This window comes from Rana temporaria, chromosome 10, assembly GCF_905171775.1.
Source record: "Rana temporaria chromosome 10, aRanTem1.1, whole genome shotgun sequence".
In the NCBI taxonomy this organism is placed as follows: Eukaryota; Metazoa; Chordata; class Amphibia; order Anura; family Ranidae; genus Rana; species Rana temporaria.
The window spans coordinates 86,005,542-86,029,256 of record NC_053498.1 but is presented as its reverse complement, the minus strand read 5'-3'; the positions used below and the strand labels follow the sequence as shown (position 1 = coordinate 86,029,256).

General features: G+C 48.7%; 2 protein-coding genes across 3 annotated transcripts in view; both read right to left on the bottom strand.

The window, feature by feature from the left end:
• Nucleotides 1-18,512, bottom strand: part of LOC120915280 — a 55,949-nt gene extending 37,437 nt beyond the window's left edge. The window contains exons 1-2 of one of the 2 annotated variants that reach the window (XM_040325660.1): nt 18,374-18,512; nt 4,591-4,675 (exon numbers count right to left, since the gene is read on the bottom strand). The gene's annotated coding sequence lies outside the window, so the exon portion shown is untranslated. The remainder of the gene's footprint in view (nt 1-4,590; nt 4,676-18,373) is intronic. The other variant, XM_040325659.1, reaches the window with a different exon arrangement.
• On the bottom strand, nt 9,581-14,979 carry LOC120915281. The gene is made up of 2 exons (XM_040325661.1): nt 14,452-14,979; nt 9,581-10,774 (listed from the first exon to the last, which is right to left on the bottom strand). Exons 1-2 carry the CDS (start codon nt 14,798-14,800, stop codon nt 10,179-10,181), a joined length of 945 nt encoding a protein of 314 aa, XP_040181595.1. The 5' UTR covers nt 14,801-14,979; the 3' UTR covers nt 9,581-10,178.
• Nucleotides 18,513-23,715: the final 5,203 nt, after the last annotated feature.

Below are 23,715 nucleotides of genomic sequence, written 5' to 3'. Positions count from 1 at the left end.
CCGCCTGAAAAACTCCTCAGTGTGAAAGGGGCCTTAAAGTGGGACTAAAGTCCTGCTTCTAAAAACTGTGAGCAGGCAGGCTTTTATTGCAGAAGAGACATGCAATGTCTCTTTTGCAATAAAAGAAACCTACCTGTCTGCTTGCAGTGTCCTTTGGAATGTGCCATTTAAAGCATATCTAAACCCCAAAACAAAACCTTAAAATATTGTAGCTGTATGTTTTTTTTTTTTAGATCTTTATTCCGGTTTATCCTGCAAATAACTAATTTCTTGTCCTATGGTAGTTATGATCATTCACACCACTGAATGTGTTTAAAAAGACACTGCTTAAGGCTGCTCTGCATATTTGGACTGCAAACTCATCGTGCAGTCTTAAAGGGGTTGTAAAGGTTCATGTTTCAATGTCAAAAACATCTGATATTGAACAGCCCCCCAGCCCCCTTTTTTTAACTTACCTGAGCCCTGGAACGTCCTGCATCGCGAACGCGCTTGATCTTTGCCCGGGCTTCTTGGCTCTTTATTGGATAGATTGATAGCAGTGCAGCCATTGGCTGTCAATCAAATCCAATGACGGGGGCGCTGGGATCAGGACCGATTCATACACTCTGTGGCTATGGACGCCAAATGTATGACACGGGAGCCCGCCTGCAAGGTAACCCCCCAAGGGAGAGAGCCAGAGGGGGTTAGCTATTGCGGGGAGGAGCCGAGAGAGCCGCCGTGGGACCCCAGATCCAGAGGATCGGGGCCACTCTGTGCAAAACGAACTGCACGGTGGAGGTAAGTATGGTATGTTTGTTATTTAAAAAGAAAAAAAAATGTGAACCTTTACAACCACTTTAAGTTACATTACATGGGTTGTGGGGGTGGAGTTAGTAGTTTACAGAAGATAGCTTGAAAAGAAGATAACATGCTTTTAGCACGGTCTCATGCACACAGGGCATTTTTGCAGTTGCTTTTACCAGCATAGGGTTTTTCCTTTTTGCAGCTTAAAAAGGCCTCTCCGTGTTATTATATGGCCTCATTCACACACAGGCTTAGGAGTTTCAAGCTGCTCTGAATGATCTTGAAGGGGAACCCCACTCCAAAAGGGAAAAAAACGGCCCACCAAACCCATACCAGATCCTTATCTGAGCATGCACAGGTCAGGAAAGGGAGGGGACGAGCAAGTGCCCCCTTCCTGGACCCTACCAGGTCACACACCCTCAATATAGAGTGGTGGGTGCTTTGGGGGTGGGGGGCCTTTGTGGGACAAGGGCCTCTTCCACACAGCCATGGCAGGTGGTTGTGAAGGTCTGTGGGTGGGCGGCTTATCGGAATCTGGAAGCCCCCTTTAACAAGAGGGTCCCCAGATCCCAGCTTTCCACCCTATGTGAATGATTAAGGGTACCCCTACCCATTCACCCAAAAAGGTATAAAAAATAAATAAAAACAGTACACAGGTTTTTGACATAGTGGCTCCAACGTGTCTTCTCCCCCCTATGGCTCTTCTCCCTCCTCAGGTGATGTATTTTCCTCTCCCCAGTTCTTCTCCCTCCACTGATGTCTTCTCCACCCCTGTATCCTTCCTCTGTCTTCTTCCTCTGGTTCTTCAGGTGCCTCCATGTCTTCTTCCTCTGATGTCTTCTCCTGAAGCTAGCTCTCACTGTGTGTTAGGTCCGGTGTGTGCCGCTACTTATATAGCCATGGGGTGTGGCCACCCATAGACACCGCCCCTTGTGACATCACCACCCCCATCATGCGTCAGGTGGTGACCAATGGCTCGCTGCTATTAATCTGTGTAATGAGGAGGGACAGAGCTGGGATAGCAGCTGCCCTCATGCACATTATAAACAAAAAAGTCAGTGCTACTACCCATACATCACATGGAAAGCAAAGCTCATGGGTGCTCGATCAACAGTCGCTGGCTGAGTAGAGTAATGAGGAAAAGATGATCCGCACTCCGGTCGTTGCTCTTAAAAATATGTAGTATTTATTAACCACTTAAGACCCGGACCAAAATGCAGGTAAAGGACCAGGCCCCTTTTTGCGATTCGGCACTTCGTCGCTTTAACTGACAATTGGGCGGTCGTGCGACATGGCTCACAAACAAAATTGGCATCCTTTTTTTCCCACAAATAGAGCTTTTATTTGGTGGTATTTGATCACCTCTGCGGTTTTTGTTTTTTGCGCTATAAACAAAAATAGAGCGACAATTTTGAAAAAAATGCAATTTTTTTTACTGGTTGCTATAATGAATATATGCCCCAAAAATATATATAAAAAAAACATTTTTTTCCTCAGTTTAGGCTGATAGGGGAAAGTTTAATTGCATTTTTATAAAAAAAAATATTTTTTACTACTAATGGCGGCGATCAGCGATTTTTTTTTTTGTGACTGCGACATTATGGCGGACACTTCGGACAATTTTGACACATTTTTGGGACCATTGTCATTTTCACAGCAAAAAATGCATAAAAAATGCATTGTTTACTGTGAAAATGACAATTGCAGTTTGGGAGTTAACCACAAGGGGCGCTGAAGGGGTTAAGTGTGACCTCATCGGTGTTTCTAACTGTAGGGGGGTGTGGCTGTAGGTGTGACATCATTGATTGTGGTTCCCTATATTAGGGAACACACGATCGATGACGGGGCCCCAGTGAAGAATGGGGAAGCTGTGTTTACACACAGCTCTCCCTGTTCTTCAGTTACGGGGGCCAATCGCGGGACTCCAGTGGCGATCGGGCAGGCGGGGGCCGCGGAGCTTCGGACCGGGTCGCGGGCGCGTGACCCATGGCTGGGCATTTAACAATCACGTACAGGTACGTGATTGTGCCCTGCCGTGCCATTCTTCCGACGTATATCGCCGTTAGGCGGTCCTTAAGTGGTTAACAAGCCACAGTGGATAAACGCAAAAAGAAATGGTTGACGCGTTTCAGCCTATAAGGCCTTAGTCATAACGTGCACATTGCTGGATCAGGCTCAGGTAAGTATAAGGGGGAGAGGAGGGAACATGTGCAGCACAGAAGATTTTTTTACCTTAATGCATAGAATTCATTAAGATAAAAATCCTTAAAGGGAAAAAAATTTTTTGCTGAAATGACTGTTTACAGGGTATAGAGACATAATAGTTAACTGATTCCTTTTAAAAATGATTAAAAATAGATAAAAATCAATCATATAATGTACCTGTAGTTTTGTTTTTGCATCTACTTTCGTTTTTGCATTTAGTTTTGTTTTTGCATGTTATCCTGCCTGTGTGCATGTACAGAGCCATAGAGCAGTGATGGTTTGGAAAATGAAACTAGAATCTCCCAGTACTGTGGTCCTCAGCAAACAGACAACCAGGAAGTGTCCAGAACAGAGAACAATTACAGCAACATCAGAGCAAAATGAACAATGAAGACATGAAACCAGGACTGCAGTAAGGTAAAGGAAGCTATTTAGCTAAAAATGTGACCCTTTAAGGCTTTATAACCACCTTAAGATTTTACTTGTTGCCAAGGGAAGTTGTAGGCACATTGAACACCGCGTAACAAAAGACAGACCGCAACAAAAAAAGAAAGCCTCTCTGACAGGGGAGAACCTCCAAGAGTTTGATTTTGTAAGTTGGAAGGTGGAGATCACAAATCTGTCATGAACTTGGGAGAAAGTGAAACAAATTACCCCACAGGAGAACTTAAAGGGTCACTAAAGGAATTTTTTTTTTTAGCTAAATAGCTTCCTTTACCTTACTGCAGTCCTGGTTTTATGTCCTCATTGTTCGTTTTTGCTTTGATATTGCTATAAATCCTCTCTGTTCTGGACACTTCCTGATCACCACAGTACTGGGAGATTTCTCACTGTGGTCACTAATCAAGGAGGTGTGATTACTGTGTGTCAGCACCAATCCAGTTTCGTTTTACAAAGCATCACTGCCCTCTATTGGCTCTTTGTCTCTGTACATCAGAGAACCAGGAAACAACAGCAAAAACGAAACTAAACTGCAGGTACATTATATGATTGGTTTTTATCTATTTTTAATCGTTTTAAAAAGGAATCAGTTAACTATTATCTCTCTATACCCTGTAAACAGTCATTTTAGCAAAAAAAAAAAAAAAAAAAATCCTTTAGTGACCCTTTAAAGCCGTTGGCCATTTTTTTTGTTCAACCAGAGGGTTGAACGAAAGAAAATGCCTCGATTCTCCCATCCACACATTTGATGGCTGTCACAGGCTCTCATCGAGAGTGCCCGACTATACCCGCCCTTTCCGACCAGTTGCTCCATCCCGAAACCTTACTACAGCTGGCATTGCATAATCGGGCTCTCTTGATGAAAGCCTGTGAGAGCTACTTTAGGGCCTTTCACACAGGCTGTCCGATCAGGTCCATCTGTCAGTTTTTCAGGCAGACCTGATCGGACCTTGCAATCTCCTGTATGGAACGATGAATGTTAGCGACAACATGTCCGCTAAATTTTTCAATCAACAGCTTTCAGGCGAGGGGTGAGATGGCAACCCATAGAGCCAATTTTGTCCAGTTCAAGAGGAACTGGCCGAAATATACCCCATGTATGGCTAGCTTTATTCAGTAAGACAATATAGAAATCAAAGACAATGTGAAACACGCACTTACCAAATACAAGAAAGCACAAATCCACGTCACTCACTGGGATTGCCAGTATCAACTTGAACATAGGACAAGGGATTTGATGCATCATCTGTTCATAATGTAGGGAATACAATGAAGAAACTCACATTAAATATTAGCAAGCATGCATACATTTAAACACACAGATTTTGCACATGATAGTTTCCTTGTTTGGCATAGTAAGGGAAGTGAAAGAAGACAGCATGACTTCAAGAAAGTTCAGCAATCCCTAATGGTGCACTGGCACCATCATGTTTTAGGTGCGCTGGAAATAAAAACTTGTTACCAATATCATTTTTAAAGCTCTTCTCATCAATGCAATGTGTTAGAGGGCAATGTACTGCGTTTTTAAAATAACACCTTACATTATTGTCAATGGCAGCACATGAAAAAAAGCACCGAAAATGCACTTAATAAAGGAAGTTGTAAACACGTTCCTCCCAACTTTTTGAGATGGGAATGAGGGACACCTATCAGCAAAAGTATGCAGGCATAGGACACACCCCTTACCACGCCCCCTTAAAGGAGAATTGTACAAGAAAAACAACTGGTTAAACCTACAAGTGCTTTTTTTACCACTACTACTTTTATATTGGCTTTTGGAACTTACAAATGCAGCAATTTAGAAATCAGATGAAAGGTTTAGCACTGGAAAACACTTTTTGATAGATAAAAAGTGCATTTTATATACATCTATATAGATCAGACCAAAATGAGGGACAAATGAGGAGCAATGAGGGACAGAGGGACATTGCTCCACATCAGGAACAGTCCCTGGAAATCAGGGACCGTTGGGAGCTATGGTAAACACTGTTTAGAATTCTGTCTGGGCACAGCACCAAAAGTGTTGGTGCTTGTGCCAGACTCATGGAGCTGCCAGAGCCAAAAGCACAAATCTGTCCATGTCAGCACTGAGGGAGGAGTGTCCATACTGAATCTCCTTCCTCAATGTACTCACTCCGTCCCTTCCTGACCACTGACAAGGCATGGCCAAGGAGTTTTAAACTAGAGCTGGCCTTAGCCTGAGAGGGAACTGAGAGACTAGTTCCCCGTTAGGTCTGCTTTACTTTTAAATTGAAAAAGCAGGAAGTGGGTAGGTACATACATAGCTGCTATTTAGTCCAATAGTGGCTCTGGAATCTACCCACTGTTGTCTGCTGTCAATCACGGGTAGGGTGGGCCTGATGGAGAGCTAGTCTCAGAGTTCTCATCAGGCTTCACACACCCAACAGGTGCAGCAGTGTGAATTTGAGTTGTCAAGTGGGGAAGCCTGATAGGGAAATCTGAGACTATTTCCACATCAGGTCCGCCTGTGATTGACAGCCGATGACAGTGGGCAGATTCCAAAGCTGCTTTTGGACTGAATAGCAGCAATCGATCCGCTCACTGCCAATCACAGGTAAAGCAGACCTGATGGGGAGCTAGCCTCTCAGAGTTCCCCATCAAGCTCTGCCCACTGTCATTTCATTGTGAGTTGCCTCATTGGTTGCTAGGACATGAGGAGCCTTCGTCCTAGAAACCTATGTTGTAAACAGAGGCATAGATAATGGTGGGAGGGGGGGTTTAGCCCCGCCCAGTGTCTCTCCAAGTGCCAAATGCTGTTGCACTGCGCGTCAACAGCGCACAGGGGCGGCTCCAGGGAGATGCAAGGATATATGAATGCTCGTCCATAGCACCACCATCTCACAGACCTCATGATACATTACATTTACTCTGCCCGCCACTGTAACTCCACCTCCCACCAGCCACTTTCAGCTCTGTTAGTTGGTTGTTAGGACCGCCCAGCATCCTAGCAACCAACCAAGTGCTTGCTCCACCACCAGCATTCAGACAAGGACAGAAATTCCTCCTGCAGACCTGCTGCCAGTGTCCTGCCTTCCAGCTTTCACTTGCGGCTGTGGGCTGCACTGAGAATCAAACAGAATGGACTTGGCTGCAAGGGGGTAAGGAGCCTATGGAGACCTCGAGTTAATGTTAGAGAGGCGACTCTGGTGACCCTGATGTAAGGAGGGAGCTCTGGGGAACCTGATGTAAAGTGGGGGTGACAATGATGTAAGGAGGAACTCTGATGTAAAGGGGGTGTCTCTGGGGATCCTGATGTAAGGAGGGGGAGCTCTTGGGATCCTAATGTAAGGAAGGGGGCTCTGGAGACCCTGATGTAAGGGGGTGTCTCTGGGGACCCTAATGTAAGTAGGGGGAGTTCAGGGGACTCCAATGTAAGAAAGCTGGCTCTGGGGACCCTAATGTAAGGGGGAGGGGCATCTCTGAGGGCCCTAGTGTAAAGAAGGGGAGCTCTGGGGACCCTAATGTAAGGATTTTGGTAAATGTGTGCACAATTTACAGCACCTAGGCACAGGTTCTGTTTAATTGTCCCCCTTTAATCTGCCCTCTGCCTTACTAACTACTGACCCCTGAAATCTGCCTCGCTTACAACTGACCCATGAACTTGTCCCTTTACGACACGGGCAATATTCAGGGCAGTGAGAACCACACTTAATATTTGGCATGCTGCGCTCAGCACGCCGTACTTTCTTTTTCAAAGGCAGGATTCTTATGATCACTGCTTTTATACTGCCTCTTGAGAGAGCCGACCCCCCCCCCCCCCCCCCAGAAAAAATGATCTATGACCCTGGCTGTGAATGTAAAAAAAAAAACACATTAATAAAGTAGTGACCACACAACATCCCCATCCTAGGGTGACCATATTTTCAAACTACCATTCAGGGACACAAAAGTTATAGCGCCTACAAAATAGGGGACAGAATTATTATTTTTTATTATTTTTTTTTTACTAGTAATGGCGGCGATATCTGCGATTTTTATTGGGACTGCGACGTTATGGCGGACACATCGGACACTTTTGACACATTTTTGGCACCATTCACATTTATACAACGATCAGTGCTACAAATATGCACTAATTACTATATAAATGTGACTGGCATTGAAGGGGTTAACACTAGGGGGTGAGGAAGGGGTTAAATGTGTACCCTATATAGTGTTCTAACTGTGGGGGAAGGGGGGTGACTGGGGGAGGTGACCGATCTGTGTCCCTATGTACAAGAGACACAGATCGGTCTCCTCTCTCCCTGACAGCACGCTGTCATTGTGAGAGCCGGCAATGAGAAATGATCTCATATGTTTACATATGAGATCATCTCTCATTGGCCGCACAGATCGCCTACCAAACGGCCACTCCGATTGGCCGTTCACAGCGATCTGTGATTGGCTGTGTCCAAGGGACACGGCCAGCACAGAAGTTCCCCTGCTGCGCGCTCGGGAACGCGCGCGGGGAACGAGGAAAGGGGCGGCCGTAAAAAGACGGCGTCCCAGAGAAGTAGAGCCACCCTGCAGCCGTATATAGTCGTACGGCCGTCGGGAAGTGGTTAAACTATTTAACTTGACAGCTAGAAACCGTCATCTAAAAACGACCGCTTAGCTGCGTTTACATGCCGCGTTTAGCGTCTCGAAGCGTTTGAATTTTTAATTTTTTTGGGGGTTAAAATGAAAAACGTCTGTCAACAAAAATCTGCTAAACGTGAGTTACTGCGTTTAGCCGCATTTGGCACTTGAAATGCCTCTAAACACAGCTTCTGAGCGCATTTTTTGAGGTTCCAGAAAAAGCCTCTAAATTCAACTGCCTAAAGACCCTTAGCATCAGTAGATACGCCGTCGTAAGTCCGAATGCGCGCCGTCGTATATTTAAGCGTATTCTAGAAACCAGATACGCTTAAATTTGGCCAAGATACGACCGACGTAAGTCCCCTACGCCGTTGTATCTTATGTGCATATTTATGTTGACTGCTAGGGGCGTGTACGTGGATTTATGCGTCGAATATGTAAATGAGCAAGATACGCTGATTCACAAACGTACATACTGCCCGTCGCAGTAAGATACGCCGTTTACGTAAGACATACGCCGGCGTAAAGATAAACCACCAAAAAGATGGCGCAGCCCATGCAAGGTATGGAAGACGGAACGGCCGTCGTATTTTACATTGTTTGCGTAAGCGTACGTGAATGGGGCTGGGCGTAGGTAACGTTCACATCGAAAGCATTGAGCCGACGTCGTTACGTAGGGAGTATTTGCGACGTGATTCTGAGCATGCGCGCGCATGCGCCGTACGAACGGCCCTCATTTACATGTGGTCACGGTGAATTTAAATGTACCCCGCCCACTACATGCCTACTTTGAATTAGGCGGGGTTACGCCGGCCCATTTGCGCTACGCCGACGTAACTTACGGGGCAAGTGCTTTGTGAATACTGTACTTGCCTCACTATGTTACGTCGGCGTAGTGCAAATGGGATGCGCTACGCCGGCCAAAAGACACGCCATTGTATCTGAATCTGGCTATTTGTGTACATGTACTGATAAGATAACTGAGTAGAGTTCATGACATGTTAAGGGCCGACTTAGAATTCTGACCACCCACCTTTTACCTGCTACCCACTTTACCCCCTTTACCAAAATTAACGACTGACACCGGTGTGGAGTAAAGTTGGCCTTACGGCCGATTTTATTTAACAAAACTAATATTAACATAAATAACCATTTTCTATAAACAACGTATTTCACAACTTTAAACCATCTGGTGGTCTAAAGACCACAACTTCAACTGGCCACTGGGACAATAACTGTTTTTTAACTTCGGCCTCAGTCGCAAACCCCAGACTCGGAGGCAGTACACCTGTCCACAGTGACCTACACATGAACTCCTTCCTGGTCAACCTTGTTGACCGAAAGGTACCCGTATCCCCATATACCTATGGGTACAACCGTTTGCAAGCAAACGTCCTGCCTTTACCCTCTCCAGAAACCCCAAACACCGCCTTCCCCTTACTACCCGCCTACCACATGGGAGGGTGGGTGGGACGTTTTACTGCTGTGTTAAGATGGAGGAGTGACGCTACGTCACTTCCTCCCTGCAGTACAGAGCCAGCCAGCCCCTCCTTCCTCCCCCAGCCTGCTACACTCTCTTAAAGCAGCGCTGCACTGATTCCCCACACGGACCCTCCTTTCTTAAAACGGCCACAGCCACTGTCTAACTTGCGGTCCCCCTCCTGTCATGCCGTCCCTCCTCCTACCGCTGCACTCCCGGCTCTGGGACTCTCTTGACATGTTAAGGGCCGACTTAGAATTCTGACCACCCACCTTTTACCTGCTACCCACTTTACCCCCTTTACCAAAATTAACGACTGACACCGGTGTGGAGTAAAGTTGGCCTTACGGCCGATTTTATTTAACAAAACTAATATTAACATAAATAACCATTTTCTATAAACAACGTATTTCACAACTTTAAACCATCTGGTGGTCTAAAGACCACAACTTCAACTGGCCACTGGGACAATAACTGTTTTTTAACTTCGGCCTCAGTCGCAAACCCCAGACTCGGAGGCAGTACACCTGTCCACAGTGACCTACACATGAACTCCTTCCTGGTCAACCTTGTTGACCGAAAGGTACCCGTATCCCCATATACCTATGGGTACAACCGTTTGCAAGCAAACGTCCTGCCTTTACCCTCTCCAGAAACCCCAAACACCGCCACCGCACGCAAGGGCAAAACCTTACCCATGCGTGCACTTCCACACCGAAAGGGCCCTACGTACTCCTTCCTCCAGACCCAAGGCCCACAAATCAATGCCTATCGGATTGAGGTGGACCCCATCACTCCTCAGAAAACGCCAAGTCTCCTCCTCCAACTCCCTGTGTCTCACGACCAACCCCCCATTCCTGACCACGAAACGCCCCACCTCCTTGTTCACTTTCACACGGGCCTTGTTAACTTTGTCTACTGACCAGGCCCACCGCCAATTTGACCTACCCACCATCTCCGACCAAATTATCACCATGCCGGGAAACAAAGCGCGCAATCTCAAGAAATCACACTTTATGTCCCTAATAAGTTGGTGCATGGACCTGGCCCCCATATCATTACCCCCAACATGTAGCAGCAGAATGTCAGGGGCCCTGTCCAAACGGGTGAATTTTAGCACCTCCGGCAAAACCCTGCCCCACATCATTCCCGGAAACCCAATCCACCGAACCTTCGCGTCCTGAGTGGGAATCCCCAGCTGTCTACCCGTAGGCCTCACCTCGGCCTGCCTGGCCCCCCAAGACACATAAGAATGCCCAAAGATCCAGACCAGACAGGGCTCACCATCTGAAAAACAAGAACACAAACAACCCCCATAAAATTTGCTCACCTATACCCCAATGCCCAACCTCCACCAACGTCCCTATGTCCACCCCCTTACTCATGCAACAACTGCGGGCGAACATAAATCCTAAACCTGTCCGAATCCCACCGCCCAATCCGTTTTACCGCAGCCGCATCCAATCCCGCCCTCGCTGCTTCCGTGGCGGCCCCTATGCGAAATGAATGCGTAGCATACTCCCTGGGATTATACCCCGCCGCCACCACGCACTTCCTGAATACCGCCAAAAACTGAAAGCGGGATAGCGCAGACCCATCCTGATGTACCAAAAAGGAACCCCCTAGTCCAGGACGCACGGAACAAAAGTGTTCCACCGCCCGTACAGGACAAATTGTCGCGTCCGGAACGCGAAACAGCGATAGGCGCATACCCTTACCTTCCTGATCCGTTTTCGACCTGCGTACCCAAACCCTCACCTCGTCTCCCCACAACTCCACATCTCCTTCCAAGAGGCCCCCATGGGCCGCCCTGGACGCACTGACCAACTCCCCGATACGCAAAGCCCCGAAAAAGGCAAGCGCAAACGCTGCCTGGAAAAGTGCAATCTCGTAAGCCGAGTTGCACACTGACTGTAAGTGGCGAAACAAACTTTGCAACATCAAAAATGAAACTGGGCGACGGCCGTCCGGCGTCCGACGCCCTTTTCTGTACCCCTTAACTGCCTGCTTCACCCAAAAATCTTTGGTGAAATCCCTGCCGCCATGCCATTTGAAAAGAAAAGCTAAACCGGCCAAGAGCCGATCAATTGCTGACGCCGATACCCCCTCCTCCATCTTCAGATTAAGAAAGTGTAGCAACGCCAGGCCAGCTTCCTGACCCGCCGGTGGAATTCCCAAACCATCCGTGAAAGCCTGCCATTCCCGCCATACCTTGGAGTAGGCATTCCATGTAGCCCCACTCACCGACCGCCGAATCCACTTTGCCGCTTGCTCAAAGCAATGTCCCACATCCATACGGGGCAGGGGACTCCGTGCTGCTCCGCTGCTGGTGCCAACTCCCGGAATTTGTCCCACTGGAATCGAGACAAAGCGTCAGCTAAAGTGTTCTCCACCCCAGGCAGGTGCACAGCATAAACAAACACGTTCAAGGACATGCAACGTAAAACCAAATGCCGAAGCAACCGCACCACCGGCTGCGAAGCAGCCGACACTCGGTTCACCACTTGAACGACGCCTAAATTGTCGCAGTTAAAGCGAACTTTCAAGTTCCGAAACGACTCGCCCCACAACTCCAACGCCACCACAATCGGGAATAGCTCGAGGAGTGCAAGGTTCTTCAAGAAACCCGCCTCCTCCCATGACTTCGGCCATTCGCCCACACTCCACTTACCCTGACAAAAGGCCCCGTAGCCAGTGGAGCCGGCGGCGTCCGTAAACAATTCCAGGTCAAAATTGCTAACGGGCCCAGACATCCACAATGCCCGTCCATTAAAGGACCCTAAGAATTCGTGCCACATCTCCAAATCCTCCCTGTGTTCCCCCGTCAAAGTCACCAAATGAGTCGGCGCCCTCACCCCAGCAGTCGCTGCGGACAGCCTGCGGCAAAAGACCCTGCCCATGGGAATTATCCTGCATGCGAAGTTCAACTTCCCCAGCAGGGACTGCAATTTTCGCAGCTGAATCTTCCGCATCCCAATAGTTCCCCGCAATTCTTCCCTAAGCGCCTCCAACTTATCGACGGGTAACCTGCACTCCATCCTCACTGAGTCCAGCACAATGCCCAAAAAGACGATGGATGACGTGGGGCCTTCCGTTTTTTCGGGTGCCAACGGGACCCCGAAACGCTCCGCCACGTACTGCAACGTCCCCAATAGGACCGAACACACGTTCGACTTCGGGGGGCCCACACACAAGAAGTCATCTAGGTAGTGGACCACCGAGCTGAGCCCTGACGAATCCCGCACCACCCATTCCAAAAAGGAACTGAAGGTTTCGAATAAGGCACAAGAGATGGAACAACCCATGGGCAAACAACGATCCACATAGTATGCTCCATCCCAAGCGCAACCCAAAAAACGAAAGCTCTCCGGGTGAACCGGAAGCAACCGAAACGCCGATTCCACGTCAGCCTTCGCCATGAGAGCACCCTGTCCACATTTTCGTACCCACGACACAGCCGCGTCAAAAGAAGTGTATGACACGGAACATGCCTCCGGCGCAATCGCTTCATTCACCGAACCACCCTTCGGGAAGGAAAGGTGATGGATCAAGCGGAACTTAAGCGGCTCCTTCTTTGGGACTACCCCCAAAGGAGAAACCACCAAGTCCTTAAGCGGGATCACCGGAAAAGGCCCGGCCATCCGCCCCAATTGCACCTCCTTAGCCAGCTTTTCAGCCACCACCGAGGGGTGCAAGAAGGCGGACCTCAAATTCTTTGCCTCAGGGGGGACCACCGAAAGGGAACACGGAATTCTGAAGCCGTCAGTAAAACCGTCCTCCAACAACCTGGCGGCTCGTCTGTCAGGGTACCTATTGAGAAAGGGGCGCATCCTTTCCACCCGGACCGGAGTCAACCCCCTTTCCCGCAGAATCACCGGGACGCCCCTTTCCGCGCTTAAAACACTTGGAAAGGGAATGGGAGCCCCCGCACCCTGAACAAGTGTGCTTGAAACGGCAGTTCGCGCCGTACTTGCACGTACTGTCATTGAATTGCCAGCAATAGCCCCATCGTTTTTCGGTCGGCTGTCCCGAGGCCGAGGCACCTCCGACCCCCCCCTGAAAAAACTGACCCGGCACCCTCGCCGCCGTCATAATCTTCATCCACAGCGCTATGTCTTTGTGGTCCCAGCGCAGCGACGGTCTCACGGCCATCCTCTGCCTGAACTGCTCATCGTAACGGAGCCACGCCGTGCCCCCATACGTCCGCTGAGCCTCGCAAATCGACTCCTGGTAGATAAACAAACCCGAACAATGCTCCGGGTGTTTTTCCCCAATCACGCACGCCATAATCGAAAAGGCCTGCAGCCAATTGTTAAACGTGCGAGGAATCAAGCGATAACGCCGCTTTTCCTCATCCTCCTTCTTACTCTCCTCCGGCTTCAATCCATCCAGATTGAATTTCTCCAGGGGCAGCAACGTGAAGATCTCCACGTACTCCCCCTTCCAGATCTTCTCCTTCACCTCTGCCTTGAGATGCATTCCCAGAGGGGCTTCAAAGCAAAAATACATTTCGCTTTTCGCCGCATCCGCCAACCTAACCGCATCCTTCTTCTTGTCCCCCGCCTCAGCTACCCCTTCGCCCGTAGAACCACCCGCCAGCGTATCTCCCACCGGGGGCACAGTGCTTGGGGACGCTGCCACCGGTGCAGGAGCCACCGGAGCAGCAGCCGCCGCGGGCACCACCGGTGCAGCCACCGCAGGCACCATAGGTGCCGCCGCCGGCTCCACCCTCGACCCCCAAGCCACCGCCGGTGATCGAACCCCCCCGCTGTCGGGCCCAAAACGCTGCACCAAATTTAGCAGGCCCAACCACAAGTCCTGACTCTGATCCTCCGCCCCTTGCCCCGCCAAGGCCCCCTCTCCTGCCGTATGTGTCTGCACTGAGTTAGCACCCACCCCCTGCCGGCCTTGACCTAACAAATCGTGTAAGAGTGCACAAATAGTAGTAGATGTAGTCGACTTACCGGGCTGCCGAGGACTGGGTCCCCGAGCCGCTGCACCGCCATCCACCGCTGACCGATGTCCCGAGTCCTCTCCGCTTTCCGACCCGGACAGCTCCCCCTCCGACCTGACCGCGCTCCGTGCTGGCGAGGCGTCCTCTGATCTCGTTCCCGTCTCCCGTGACCTGGATGCGGAGGGCCCCGGCTGCTGCTCGCTCCTTCCTCCACGACCTGAACCGGACCCGCTAGCAACTGCCACCGACGGACTCCTGGCCCTTCCCCGGGGGCCAGACTCGCTCACTCCACCGCCGACATCCCCAACCGACCTTCCTGCTGCGCCGCTTCCGGATGAGTTGGGACCCCTGGCCGCCATCGCTGATTGGCCTCCGGCCCGTTGACAAGGTCTTCCCCGCCGGGCCGCGGAACTGCCCTGGACCCCTCTGGCAGCCCCGACCGCGTCGTCCTGGCACCTCCTCCGCGCAGGTGGGGAGGATCCCGCAGACCTGCTCGCTGTCCCCGCCGTCGCACTCCGTCCACGCCGCGGATTCCTCCCGGCCCCCCCCCCCACAGACTCAGGTGGAGAGCGCTGTGAAGAAGAGGCCTGAGGGCCCCCATCGGGTCTCCGATCATGCCTCCCAGCCCCCGGGGAGTTGTCCGGGCTGTACCGCTCCGGAGGCCTAGACCTCCGAGCGCGTGCTGTTGCTGCCGCCCCCCCCCGCCGGGCGCCGCCGCCGCCGCCGAGCCATCCAGTGCTGCTGCCATCTGTGCTCTCACCCACTCTGTACCCTGGACGGACACCGCCGCCCGCAATTGCGCCAAAAAATCTGCCCCGGCCGCCATGATGCAGAGCCGAGCAGACACACACGTTTTACTGCTGTGTTAAGATGGAGGAGTGACGCTACGTCACTTCCTCCCTGCAGTACAGAGCCAGCCAGCCCCTCCTTCCTCCCCCAGCCTGCTACACTCTCTTAAAGCAGCGCTGCACTGATTCCCCACACGGACCCTCCTTTCTTAAAACGGCCACAACCACTGTCTAACTTGCGGTCCCCCTCCTGTCATGCCGTCCCTCCTCCTACCGCTGCACTCCCGGCTCTGGGACTCTCTGGAGCAGTTGAAAAAAATGCCCAACTGCTCCTAAACGTCTGTTTACCAGCAGCGTTGTACGAGGCCTTACAGGAGTGAATTTTCCTTCCTAGGGGTAGATTTCCTCTCACTCTCTGTTGTCTCCCTCCGTTTGTAAGTATGAGACGTATGCAAGTCGGAGGTTTGTAACTAGGGAACTGCCTGTAGTTATACTGTATGTTTATGAGTCTGTTGCAACATTGCCACATGCGACACAATTTACTCCAACTTGGAAGAGGTCTTATTTATTTTCCAGTCACATGATGGTATTTCTTAAAGCGGATGCTCCCTGGGAAAAAAATATTAAAAGCCAGCAGCTACAAATACTGCAGCTGCTGACTTTTAATATTAGGACACTTACCTGTCCTGGAGTCCAGCGCCGATCGCAGCAGAGGACGAGCGATCGCTCGTCTCTCTGCTGCTCCCCCCGCCATCCACGCTGAGGGAACCAGGAAGTGAAGCGCTGCGGCTGCACTGCCCGGTTCCCTACGGCGCATGCGCGAGTCGCGCCGCGCCCGCCGATTGGCTCCCGCTGTGTGCTGGGAGCCGAGTGTTCCCAGCACACAACGGGGGGGGCGACGGGATGTGACGGAATGCCCGTCTTTTGCCTGTGAATGCCGGGCCGGAAGTGGGTGCAAATACCTGTCTGTAAAGAAGTCGATCTACCAATCAACTGTTGTACAAGCAGTCTGCGATATTTTCCATACTCAATTAGCACCGCCAGCGCTGATCAGTGTATTCTGAACCCCCCCCCTGCTGTCAGAACACCTCAGTGGCGAGGGTTCCCCCATCTATATCAAGTGTGTGGATTGAGGTTTTTTTTATTTTCAACATGCTGGTCAAAAAAAAAAAAAAAACTAATTTAGCACAGCCTGGCCGGCATGTCTGTGTGACAACTCAAATATATATATATATAAATAAAAATAAATAATTTAATTTGAATTCAATTATTCTTTTGTTTGTTTTGTTTTTTCTCGCTTATTTGATGTAATTTTTCATGTGGCTCATATGAGGATCCTGCTATACATGCCTTACTAAAGCAATCTTAATACCTTACTACATTATTGTTCCATGCTTCGAGACTAAACATAGTAATATCTCCAAAATCTGATATTATTTTGGTACTAGAACCTTTTGAAACGTTAAAAGCCAGCAGTTTCCCTATGGGGAAAACCTACGGTGGAGCATACACATTGGTAGTTGTACCATCAGATTGCTTTTTATAGCTTCTTTTTTGTAATTTTATTATATTTAATTTAATTTTTTGTTTGCTTATATTACTTTGTAATTTCCTGGAAAAAAACAAAAAAAAAAAAAACAGTGCAATGTGCAATCATCACTGCTCTGATCTCGACAGCGCCGCATAGCACACCTGCCGCAGAGTTATGCCCCCTACTACACACAATGGGCCAGATTCAGAAAGAGATACGACGGCGTATCTCCTGATACGGCGTCGTATCTCTGAGTTCCGCCGGTCGTATCTATGCGACTGATTCAGAGAATCAGTTACGCATAGATCTCCCTAAGATCCGACAGGTGTAAGTGTCTTACACCGTCGGATCCTAGGCTGCAATTCCAGGCTGGCCGCTAGGTGGCGCTTCCGTATTTTTACGCACGGAATATGTAAATGAGGATTTACGCCGATTCAGAAACGAACGACCGCCCGGCGTTTTTTTTTTACGTCGTTTGCGTTCGGCTTTTTCCGGCGTATAGTTACCCCTGCTATATGAGGGGTAGCTAATGTTAAGTATGGCCGTCGTTCCCGCGCCGAGTTTTGAAATTTTACGTTGTTTGCGTAAGTCGTTCGCGAATACGGCTGGACGTAATTTACGTTCACGTCGAAAGCAATGACGTCCTTGCGACGTAATTTAGAGCAATGCACACTGGGATATTTTACGGACGGCGCATGCGCCGTTCAAATAAAACATAAAAAACGCGGGTTCAACACAAATTTAAATAAAACACGCCCCCTACATCCCCATTTGAATTACGCGGCCTTACGCTGCAACACATACGTTACGCCGCCGTAACTAAGGGCGCAAGTTCTTTCTGAATAAAGAACTCGCGCCCAAAGTTAGAGCGGTGTAACGTATCAGAGATACGTTACGCCGGCCGGACAGATACGCCATTGTATCTGAATCCGGCCCAATGAGATTATCGGACGAATCATTGTCCGTTTTTTTTTTGCATGCCAATCACACATTGAATCTGATGAGTTTACTAAAGTCACGAAAATTCTCGTACGTCAGAATAAAAATCCGGAAGTGATGTCATGTGTTGTAATGCATTTGTATTGCATTTTCAAACAACAGCTGTACTGATTAAACGGAAATAGTACGATCTGGCATCGTACTAAAAAAAAATCCATGCATGTCCGATAATAATAATATCTATATATATATATATATATATATATAAAGAATAATATCAGATGAACTGTCATGATCGGCTCTCGAAAGCTCTGTACTAACGATCCGATTATCGTACAATCGATTTGAAAGCAGCATTTTTCGTGCGATTTTCGCATCGTGTGTACAGGGCTTAAGAATGCAGTGTCTAGTGGTGTAAACAAGCCTTGAATGAATTGCAGCCATAGCACCAGAATGTAAACATGACACACATAGCAACTCCCTGAATTTGTCACATGCATCAGAAATAGCATAGCTTTTATGATTTTGGTTCCGAAGTTTCTAATACGGTCCTTGTCGTAAAATGCTTTACTGAATCGCCCCCACTGTGTGCACCTGTCCTGTTCTATTCCTACTAATATCACTGTGCATCTAAAAATCATACATACTGTAAGTAAATTATGATTTCAACTTACATCAATCACATCGTTACTCGTCTGGCTATCAGCGACGAGCTCTTCTGGCTTTTAATGACTGGTATTCAGACAAAGGTTGCTCCGTGTCTCTGAATGTTGTTCATTTCCTCTTCTCTAGCTTGAGTTTCGTTTCATGAACATTACAAGAGATCACATGTTACATACAGCCAATCACCATGCTACTTCCGTACACAAAGACTCAGCCTCAGCTGACAGCAGCTCTGCTATGTGATCTTACTCAGAGCATGTCCTTTTACATAAAACTGAACACAAACTGGATTCATTGAAGAAACTGAAATAAGAACTGTCTGTGTTCAACGCTGGAAAACGCACATGAAAACTCAATGGGCCAGATTCACAAAGAGATACGACGGTGTATCTCCTGATACGCCGTCGTATCTCTGAGTTCTGCCGGTCGTATCTATGCGACTGATTCAGAGAATCAGTGGGCCAGATTCTCAGAGATCTGCGTATCTCTGCGGCGGCGTAACGTATGTCATTTACGTTACGCCGCCGCAAGTTTTACAGGCAAGTGCTTTATTCACAAAGAACTTGCCTGTAAAGTTGCGGCGGCCTAGCGTAAATCCTCTGGCGCAAGCCCGCATAATTCAAATGAGCCGGGTAGGGGGCGTAGAGCATTTAAATTAGGCGTGTTCCCGCGCCGAACGTACTGCGCATGCGCCGCCCCTAAAATTTTCTGACGTGCATCGCGCTAAATGACGTCGCAAAGAGGTTATTGGTTTCGACGTGAATGTAAATGGCGTCCAGCCCCATTAACGGACGAGTTACGCAAACGACGTAAAATTTTCAAATAGCGACGCGGGAACGACGGCCATACTTAACATTGGCTGCGCCTCATAGACCCATGGGTAACTATCCGCCGGAAAAAGCCGAACGCAAACGACGTAAAAAAAAAAACGCTGGGTGGTCGTTCGTTTCTGAATCGGCGTAACTCCTCATTTGCATATTTGTCGCGTAAAAAAAACGAAACGCCACCTAGCGGCCGGCCTGGAATTGCAGCCTAAGATCCAAAGGTGTAACACAGTTACACCTGTCAGATCTTAGGAATATCTATGCGTAACTGATTCTCTGAATCAGTCGTATAGATACGACCGGCAGAACTCAGAGATACGGCGGAGTATCAGGAGATACACCGTCGTATCTCTTTGTGAATCTGGCCCATTGTGTGTAGTAGGGGGCATAACTCCAGTTACGCATAGATATTCCTAAGATCTGACAGGTGTAACTGTGTTACACCGTCGGATCTTAGGCTGCAATTCCAGGCCGGCCGCTAGGTGACGTTTCTGTTTTTTTACGCAACGAATATGCAAATGAGGAGTTACGCCGATTCAGAAACGAACGACCGCCCGGTGCTTTTTTTTACGTCGTTTGCGTTCGGCTTTTTCCGACGGATAGTTATCCCTGGGTCTATGAGGCGCAGCCAATGTTAAGTATAGCCGTCGTTCCCGCGTCGCTATTTGAAAATGTTACGTTGTTCGTGTAACTCGTCCGTGAATGGGGGCTGGACGCCATTTACGTTCACGTCGAAACCAATGACGTCCTTGCGACGTCATTTAGCGCAATGCACGTCGGGAAATTTTAGGGGCGGCGCATGCGCAGTACGTTCGGCGCGGGAACGCGCATAATTTAAATGCTCTACGCCCCCTACGCGGCTCATTTGAATTACGGGGGCTTGCGCCGGAGGATTTACGCTACGCCGCCGCAACTTTACAGGCAAGTTCTTTGTGAATAAAGCACTTGCCTGTAAAACTTGCGGCGGCGTAACGTAAATGACATACGTTACGCCGCCGCAGAGGTACGCAGATCTCTGAGAATCTGGCCCATTGTGTGTGTATAAATATGCATTTTTCATGCCGTTATGTTGGGGTTGATTTACTAAAGGCAAATAGATTTGCAATCTGCAAGTGCAGTTGGGGTGGGGGACAGGGGCGGACTGACAACACATGGGGCCCCCGGGCAATAGGAGATTATGGGGCCCCCCGGCAATAGGAGGTAATGGGGCTCCCGGGCAAGATTATGGGGCCACACAGTATACACACACACATTCAGTATACACACACAGACCCACAATATACGCACACAGTATACATACACACAGAATACACATACACACATTGAAAAGGTACTGGAGAGGTGGGGCAGCTATAATCTTGGGGTTTTAAAAAAAAAAAACACAGAAAAAAAACAAAGATTTTTACATACCGTCCCTGGTTTTACTGAGGCTGGCAAACTCTGATGGGGCCCCCTGGTGGCATGGGGCTTTCGGGCAGTGCCCGAGTGCCTGAATGGTCAGTCTGCCCCTGGTGGGGGACTCAACTTCTGACAGTGGGGTGGCTCTTGACATCTAATGTAAGGGGCGGGGATGCGCTGGACATCTAATCTTAGATACAACCGGCCCTTTTGAGGGCAACCATAATGCTGATGCGGCCCACAATGAAATTGAGTTTGACCCCCCTGGTCTAGAGCATACCTCCCAACATTTTCAGATGGGAATGAGGGACACCTACTCGCAAACGTATGTAGGCATAGGACACGCCCCTGCCACACCCCCTTAAAGGAGAATTAACCAATAAAAAAGGTTAATTAAATCCACAAGGGCTTTACCACTACTATTCCTTTATATTGGCTTTTAAAATTTACAGATGAAGCGATTTAGAATTTGGATGAAAGGATTAAAAGTAGTGCAGAAACTACTTTTGGTGAATTAGTGCGACGCCACAAAGTCGGCGTCACACCAATTCGGGCGGTGCCATTGCAGGCAATAGCCACCGATTTGACATGTCAAATCGCATACCAAATCGGCCCGATGTGAACGGGTGCTTAAAGAGGTCTGATTACATAATTTGGAATGATTAGAATGCAATTGGAGACCCATATTGGGTCCTGATGAGGCTGTGCTGATGGGCACTGGTGAAGCTGCATTGATGAGTACTGGTTGAATCTGCCTTGATGGGCACTGATGAGGTTGCACTGATGGGCACTGGTGAGGCTTCATTGATGGGCACTGGTCAGGTTGCGTTGATGGGCACTGGTCAGGCTGCGTTGATGGGCACTGATGAGGCTGCGCTAATGGGCGCTGGTGATGCTGCATTAATGGGCACTGATGAGGGTACGCTGATGGACACTAATGAGGCTTCTTTGATGGGCACTAATGAAGCTGCCTTGATGGGCACTGATGAGGCTGCACTTGGTACCCACTTTTAATGTAAAGAGAGGAAGAGGTGGGGCTGTAAGAGGAAAAGGTGAAGCCTAGAGAGGAAGGGGTGTGGTTTACATGTGACAGGGCATGTGGCAGCTTGTTCAATTAAAGCGGGTACACTTACCTATAATAAAGCGGGTACACTTACCTATAATAAGGTTTACCTGTAAGTATAAAGAATATTTCCTAAACCTGTACAGTTTAGGAGATATTCCCCTCGCAATGCGCCGCTGACTGCAGCGGCGCATGCGCAGCGGGAATCTTCGGCTAAAGGCCCGGACCTTGCCAGGAAAGGAGTCTCCCGCTCCAGCCAATCACAGCACTGGAGCGACGATAACCGGAAGACACGCAGAGGAAAGATGACATCTCCCTTGGTGTGGACCAGGTAAGTTCCCCTAACCTCGTTCCAAGGTAAGTATTTCATAATGAGCTAGTATATGGTGCATACTAGCTCATTATGGCTTTTGCTTTACAGGTATAAAAAAAAAAAAACACCAGTGGCTTTACTACCGCTTAAATCAGCTGCTGTCCGTTTTCCTATGAAAGATGAATTTATAAAATCACCTCCCGGCCGCTTCCATCTTGCTTGTGTACATGTGACGCCCACATGCATTGTTTTCCGGAATGCCTTGAATGCTGAACTCCCAGCATTCACCGCTCGTTCCCGCGCATGCTCTGTAGTTTACGGCAAGCAGCGCTGTAAACTACAGGGTTGCCATCACAATAGGCGGCGTTGTCGGAAGTTCCCGCCCCATTGTGATGGCAATCAAACTGAAAACTGCGTCACTTGCGCTTTCTAAATCCAGCGATAACTCGCAGGAGGCCTCCACAATGACTCCTGGGAACGATGACACAAGCTCCCAGGGGTCATTGCGGCGCTGTGGAAATGACGAAATACCCGTCCATATCTGCAGAATACTAAGACCGGAAACACAGAGAAAGATCTGGCAAACACAGGTACTGTAGGGAAAAAAAATGTCAGTTTTTAATGGAATACGTTGCTGTAATGTGTGTAATGCTACTGTTGTAAAATATGGTGGAGCTCCGCTTTAAGCTTTGCCAATAAAACCTGGAAGCTGAGCTGGTTTCTAGGGAGAAGTGAGCCTGATTTTGCACTCTCCAGCTTTAGTAAATAAACCCCATTGTGTTGTGTTAAAATGCAGAAAGGGTTAGATTTCAATCATAGGCGTGCGCAGCCTATTGCATTAGGGTGTGCACCCCAAAGCTCAAACAGACAAAAGTATTGGGACACCTGCCTTTACACGCACACAAACTTTAATGGCATCCCAGTCTTAGTCCATAGGGTTTAATACTGAGTTGGCCCACCCTGTGCAGCTTTTAAATTTCTCTTTATTAATCTTTTTTCAACAATACATACATTACAATACAAAAAAATAAATAGATACAAATTATTTGAAAACACTGATAGTACAAACAAACATAAACGGTCTCAATATAACCCCTTCATAAAATTTGACTAAGGCCCCGTACACACGAGAGGATCCATCCGCTGGAATTGATCCACGGACCGGCTCCAGCGGATAGATCCCCTGGTGTGTACAATCCAGCGGATCTGTTTCCACGGATTTTTATCCCCTGGGATGGATTTCAGCGGATAAAAATTTTAAGACATGCTTTAAAATCTATCCGCTTGAATCCATCCCAACGGATTGATCCGCCGGTCTGTACAGATTCGACGCATGCGTGGAATTCTTATATGACAGCGTCGCGCACGTCGCCGCGTCATCATCGCGGCGACGGCGCGACACGTCATCGCGATGGGATTTCGGCGCGGATTTCGATCCGATGGTGAGTACACTCCATCGGATTCAAAATCCTCGGAAATCCTCGAGAGGATTTATCCGCGGATATGGTCCGGCAGACCGTATCCGCGGATCAATCCTCTCGTGTGTACCCGCATAATATTTATAGTAATTGTTATTCTTATAGTGGAATATCCCCTTACCCTATGTACATTATCCCTAATCCTATGTCCCCTGACTTCTCGGTCCAAAATAGACAGACAAAGTGACAGACAATAATAGATTAAATGAGGATAGGGATAAGAGAAAGAGGGACAAGACAGGGCCAAAGATGTAGGAAGAAGAAGACGAGGGAGAGA

Excerpts from the sequence above, each read along its gene's own strand:
- LOC120915281 (XM_040325661.1), bottom strand. The coding sequence starts at position 14,800 with ATGGCGGCCAGGGGTCCCAACTCATCCGGAAGCGGCGCAGCAGGAAGG. Across the intron at positions 10,775-14,451 it reads ACCCAGTCCTCGGCAGCCCG|ATGGTGAGCCCTGTCTGGTC; the intron begins GTAAGTCGACTA and ends CTTGTTTTTCAG.